This window comes from Pithys albifrons, chromosome 1 (assembly GCF_047495875.1).
Source record: "Pithys albifrons albifrons isolate INPA30051 chromosome 1, PitAlb_v1, whole genome shotgun sequence".
NCBI classification, from domain to species: Eukaryota; Metazoa; Chordata; class Aves; order Passeriformes; family Thamnophilidae; genus Pithys; species Pithys albifrons.
Window position 1 is genome coordinate 125,634,404 of NC_092458.1, and position 6,000 is coordinate 125,640,403.

Consider the following 6,000-nt stretch of genomic DNA (forward strand, 5'->3'; position numbering starts at 1 on the left):
CTCAAGCTCAGCCTGGCTCAGGAGCTCACTGGACTTGTGCTGCTCTGTGTCCAGCAGGGCCTGGCTGCCCTCTGAGGGGATCTGCTTTGAGTGTCTCTGAACTTTTTCTTCAGGCAGCTCAGGGCCAACATCATCTTCCTCTTCAGACTCTTCTTGGTATCCACTGACGTCTCTCTGATACTGCTGAGCAATCTCCATCTCGTCGCACCATTTCCAGAAATCCTCATCCTCAGAAAATTCCTCCTCAGCCTCTTCATTGGTGACTTCTCTCTTATACTGCTGAGCAATTTCCATCTCATCACAACATTTCCAGAAATTCTCCTCCTCAGAAAACTCTTCCTCCTCCGTCTCTTCACTGGCCAGGACTGACTGTCCTGCTCCCGCCGTCTGCTGCCCACTGAGGGCCTGGCCTCCCAAATAGGAGAGCACAGGCCAGAGGCAGCAGGGGCTGTGTGGGGGAGGGACTGGGCTCTCTTCCCTTTCTGCTGGAGCTGCTGCTTCCATTTCTGCAGCCATGGTTTGTTCCTCCTCTCCAAAGGCTGGAGACCCTTCTGCCTTTTCCTCCCCAGCACTGAGAGGCCCCTGGGGCTCCTTCTCCTCAGCAGCTCTGGCTGGGGCAGCAGCTGCTGGCTCAGTGTCCGTGGGACTCAGCGGGGCAGGAGCTGAGCTGGGCAGCTCAGGGGCTGCCTCTCCTACCACCTCTGTGCTCACACTGGGGTTCCTCGTCTGGTTATCCATCTGCCTTGTTCTCTGCTCCAGCAGGATCCAGGGAGCTGCTTCACGCTGGCCGAGCTGCTCTCCTGGCTGGGGCACCCCCGGGCTCTGCGTTCCTTAAATAGCCCTGGGCAGGGCGGGGCTCTGGGATGTCACAGAGGGCTCTGGGCATCACCATGGCCCGTGTCACAAAGGGCCCCGGAAGGCACCTGGGATGTCACAAAGGGCCACCATTTAAGCCTCCATTCTCTCTGTCTATCTCCCTTCAGGAGACCTTGCTCCCAGCACCTCCCTGCAGGACTGTGGCACACACAATTACTCCAAAACAAATAAACGTTGCATCAAAAAATAATAAATCATTATAAAATAACAAATTATTTAAAACTAAAATACAAGAAACTAAATATTATAATAATGACAGTATGTACTCCAATATATAATATTGATATAAATCTATACCATACATGACAACTACTTATAATATTTAAATATTCCACACGACACCCCGACCTGCGCAGGGCAGAGCCCAGAGGGTTTGGCCGGATGGCCGTGCCAGGGAGGTGTGGGCAGGGGCTCCATGGATGAGGGCTGAGGGGTGTCCCTCAGGGCTGTGCCTCAGCCCCGCGGGCTCCGCAGGGTCTGCGTCGATGGCACACAGCGGGGCCAGCGCTCCCGCTGCACGTCGGCAGGGACCGGAGCTGAGCGGGGCAGGGGACACCACGGAAGGACGGGGCCATCCTGAGGCACCTGGACAAGCTGGAGAAGTGGCACCACGAGAACATCAGGAGGTGCCACAAGGCCAGGTGGCAGAAGCTGCCCCTGGGTCAGGACAATCCCAGAGGCCTGGAAACATCAAGGCTGGCAGAGACCTGCAGGACCATCCAGTCCCGGCCTCACCAGCACCACCACAATCACCCCCAATCCATGTCCCCAAGGGCCACTTCCAGACCCCTCTGGGACACTTACAGACACAGTGACTGGCCCACCTCCCTGGGACACTCATTCCAAGGCCTGAACACTCCTGCAGGGAAAAATTGTTTCTAATCTCTGAGGTGAACCTGCCCTGGTACAGCTTGAGGCCATTTCCTCCCATCCTTTCCCTCGGGCCATGGCAGAACACCCCTCCCCTCAGGGTCTGTCCTGGAGCCTGGCAGAGCCACTGCCTGGCAGCACTGACCCCGTGTCTCAGCTCCCACACTGTTCTCTCCATGGCCTTCCCAGCAAAGCTCACGTGCCCTCAGGGTGAAACACGTTTTCAGGCTGTGTCATGGAGTGTTCACTGAGAGCTACATCAAACTCAGCTGCAGCTTCAGCATCTTCCTCCCTCACAGCTGTTGCCCAAATCAAAACACCTGACACTGTCTACTCCAGAAGGAAGAATTTTATTGTTTCCATCAGCCAGGGGTCCCTGGGGATGACCAGGACAGTGTGCTAGACAGTCTCTCTCATGATCTTGGTGAGTTTCTGGATCTTGGACCTTGTTGACATATCCACGTACTTCTCTCCAATGTTGACAATCATCCCACCAAGGATCGATGGGTCAGTCTACACAAGGAACATGGAATAGAAAGTCTGTGAGGAAAAATTTCTTAGCCTAGAATACAATTTTGACACTAGCAAAAAAAAGGAATACACTTTTCCACACAGCCTTCTTAGAAATAACTTTGTGGTCATTGCATTTCAAAGCTAGGATTTTAAGAATTAAAGCAACAGTCTTGTCTACAAGAAAGTAAAGAACTATTCAACAGCAACAGGATGCAGTGAGATCTTCACAATCCATTTTTTAAGCCCTTAACATTAACTTGGTGAAATTTATTACAGGTGAAAACTCCAGACCTTGGTCTCCAGCTTCAAGACCTCTCCCTTAGCCAGGAATCCATTTAAAGCACTTTTTAGCTCAGTCAGGTTGGCCTCATCCAAGGGCTGAAAAACAGGAACAAGAAGGAAAATGAAGGAGTTGAAAACTTTCCAATAATGTAACGGGGACCCAGATTTCCTACTCAGATCCTTTTGAAGAAAGACACTCCCAAAAGGAAAAGGCAGACTAAGCAGCACTCTGGAACAGGGATAACCAAAGAGCAGCACAGGAACAACCACTTTGTGCCCTTATTTCATGAAACATTTCCATTTCTGAAATAAGAACAGGGGCAGCTCTATGTGCAAATCAGGCTGACTTTTATCAGCCCCTGATTTCACATACTGGAAGAAAACCAGTGAGCTGGTAAGGTGAAATGGGAGGAACAGGTTTCATTTTTGACCAGTAACTGCTGGATATGCAAACCCTCTTTGCAGAAAGACGTGCAGCTTGGCAGGGGGAGCCGTCTCCTCCCTGCTCACACAGCAGCTCCTGTTGCAGAGGGCAGGGGCACCCTGGGCAGGTTTGCCCGCTCTCCCCTGGCACGCTGCCATGCTCCAGAGGCTCCCAGCCCACCTGTGCCGTGGTGACCGTGCACAGCACCTCCCCTCGGAACGCGCTCATGATCTTGCCGAAGGCAGCCACGATGTCCGGGGTGTGGCGCAGGCGGCCGTTCTGGGCCAGCAGGTCTGCAAAACACCAAAGCACCGCGGGCTCGGAGCAGCCCAGGGGCACATCTGGGCAGCCCAGGGGCACATCTGGGCAGCCCAGGAGCAGGGACAACGGGTGGCACTGCTTGGATGCCCTCCCGGAGCCCAGGAGTCACTCACTCATCAGGTTGACAGTGATGGGGGACATCTTCTCTCTTGCCAAGGCGTCGCTCACGGCTTTCTGTTTCACTGCGCTCTTGGTGTGAGGGTTCATCACCACGCTGGACAGCTTGGGGTCCTTCAGGAGGGTCTGAGGGGAGACACAAGGAGGTGGGAAAGGCCAGGAGTTTTCCAGGCATTCCAAGGCCCAATTGGAGCAGCCAGAGCAGGAAACACAGTAATTCTGGAGTGAAAACAATGAGCTCTGGAGCTGATGTGAAGCAGAACAGCAGCTGCTGCCATAGAATCATGGAATGGTTTAGAAGGGACCTCAAAGGCCACCCAGTGCCACCCCTGCCATGGCAGAGACACCTCCCACCAGCCCAGGCTGCTCCAAGCCCTGTCCAACCTGGCCTGGGACACTCCCAGGGATGGGGCAGCCACAGCTGCTCTGCCCACCCTGTGCCAGGGCCTGCCCACCCTCCCAGCCAGGAATCCCTTCCCAATATCTCAGTGAAGCCCTGGGGCACAGGGAAGGCAGCAGAGGTGCCAGTAGGCTGTTGCAGGAACCAGCCCAGGAGCCTCCTGAGGAGCAGCAGCAGCAGGGAAACCCCTCCCTGCTGCCACCCCTTGGCAGCTCCAGCTGTGGAACACTTACCCACACCCGGCTCAGCTCCTTCTCCACCTGCTCCAGCTTCTTCTGCTTGCTGGCTGCTGAGTACAGGGCGGTGGCATAGCGCCCTTCCAGCCCATACACCTGGATGGGGGGCTGTGGAGACAGTGGGGGTGCTCAGGGGGGCCTGGGGGGCAGGGACCCCCTGCCCGATCGGCTACACCAGCCTGGAGACCCCCCAGCACCTGGCACTGTGACCATCCTTGAGACCCCCCAGCATCTGGCACTGTGACCATCCTGGAGACCCCCCATCACCTGGCACTGTGACCAGAATGGAGACCCCCCATCACCTGGCACTGTGACCAGGATGGAGACCCCCCCATCACCTGGCACTGTGACCATCCTGGAGACCCCCCATCACCTGGCACTGTGACCATCCTGGAGACCCCCCATCACCTGGCACTGTGACCAGAATGGAGACCCCCCATCACCTGGCACTGTGACCAGGATGGAGACCCCCCCATCACCTGGCACTGTGACCATCCTGGAGACCCCCCATCACCTGGCACTGTGACCATCCTGGAGACCCCCCATCACCTGGCACTGTGACCAGGATGGAGACCCCTCATCACCTGGCACTGTGACCAGGATGGAGACCCCTCCAAATTCCTCACCTTGTCCAGCCACGAGACCACCCCTGTCACTTGCCACTTTGACCAGCTTGGAGAGCCCGGGATCCCCGTGCTCCCTCACAATGACCAGCCTGGAGACCTGCCCCGTCCCCCCGCCCCGCTCGCCTTGACCTGCTCAGAGACCACCCCTGGCCCCCTCACGATCCCTCTGCCCCCTCACTGACCATCTCGGACACTCCCCTGCCCCCTCACGACCCCCTGCCCCCTCACGGACCATCTCGGACACTCCCCTGACTCCTCACGACCCCCTGCCCTCTCACCTTCACCAGTTTGGACACCGGCCTCGCCGCTGTCGTGCTCAGCTGCCGCACCTGGGGGAAACAAAGGGGATAACGGCGGGGTCAGCGCGGCCCTCGGGGCGTGGGACGAGGTTCGGGCCCGTCGGCGGGGCGGGGGCCCGGCCACAGTTCCGTCTCCCCCAGTTCACCTTCAGGGCCGCCCCCATCGCCGCCGCCGCCGCCATGTTTCCCCGCCGCCGCTCAGGGTCACTGCGCACAGCGCATGCGCCGAGACGCCCCGCCCACAGCCCGCGCCGCGAGGCACGCTGGGAGCTGTAGTTCGGTGGGGCGCCCCCTGCCGGGCTGGCGGCGAGCAGGGCCCGGGCCTCGGGGGAAGTGTCACCGTGTCGGTGTCACTGTCAGTGTCACCGTGCCCTCAGTGTCACCGTGTCAGTGTCAGTGGCACTGTCAGTGGCACCGTGCCCTCAGTGTCACCGTGCCAGTGTCACTGTCAGTGTCACTGTGCCCTCAGTGTCACTGTGCCCTCAGTGTCACTGTCAGGGTCACCATGCCCTCAGTGTCACCGTGCCCTCAGTGTCACTGTGCCCTCAGTGTCACTGTGCCCTCAGTGTTACTGTCAGGGTCACCATGCCCTCAGTGTCACCGTGCCCTCAGTGTCACTGTGCCCTCAGTGTCACTGTGCCCTCAGTGTCACTGTCAGGGTCACCATGCCCTCAGTGTCACTGTGCCCTCAGTGTCACTGTGCCCTCTGTGTCACTGTCAGTGTTCCTGTGCCCTCTGTGTCACTGTCAGTGCCACTGTGTCCTCCATGTCACCATGACCTCAGTGCCACTGTCAGTGTCACTGTGCCCTCAATGTCAGTGTGCCCTCAGTGTCACTGTCAGGGTCACCATGCCCTCAGTGTCACTGTGCCCTCAGTGTCACTGTCAGGGTCACCATGCCCTCAGGGTCACTCTGCCCTCAGGGTCACTGTCAGGGTCACCATGCCCTCAGTGTCACTGTGCCCTCAGTGTCACTGTGCCCTCAGTGTCACTGTGCCCTCAGTGTCACTGTCAGTGTTCCTGTGCCAGTGTCACTG

General features: G+C 57.8%; 1 protein-coding gene across 1 annotated transcript; it reads right to left on the bottom strand.

The window, feature by feature from the left end:
- Positions 1–2,077: 2,077 nt before the first annotated feature.
- ATP5PO (ATP synthase peripheral stalk subunit OSCP) lies at positions 2,078–5,184 on the bottom strand. Its single transcript, XM_071573798.1, has 7 exons — positions 5,111–5,184; positions 4,944–4,994; positions 4,037–4,147; positions 3,400–3,529; positions 3,146–3,258; positions 2,551–2,637; positions 2,078–2,259 (listed from the first exon to the last, which is right to left on the bottom strand). The coding sequence occupies exons 1-7, from the start codon at positions 5,144–5,146 to the stop codon at positions 2,146–2,148; spliced, it is 642 nt and encodes a 213-aa protein (XP_071429899.1). The 5' UTR covers positions 5,147–5,184; the 3' UTR covers positions 2,078–2,145.
- Positions 5,185–6,000: the final 816 nt, after the last annotated feature.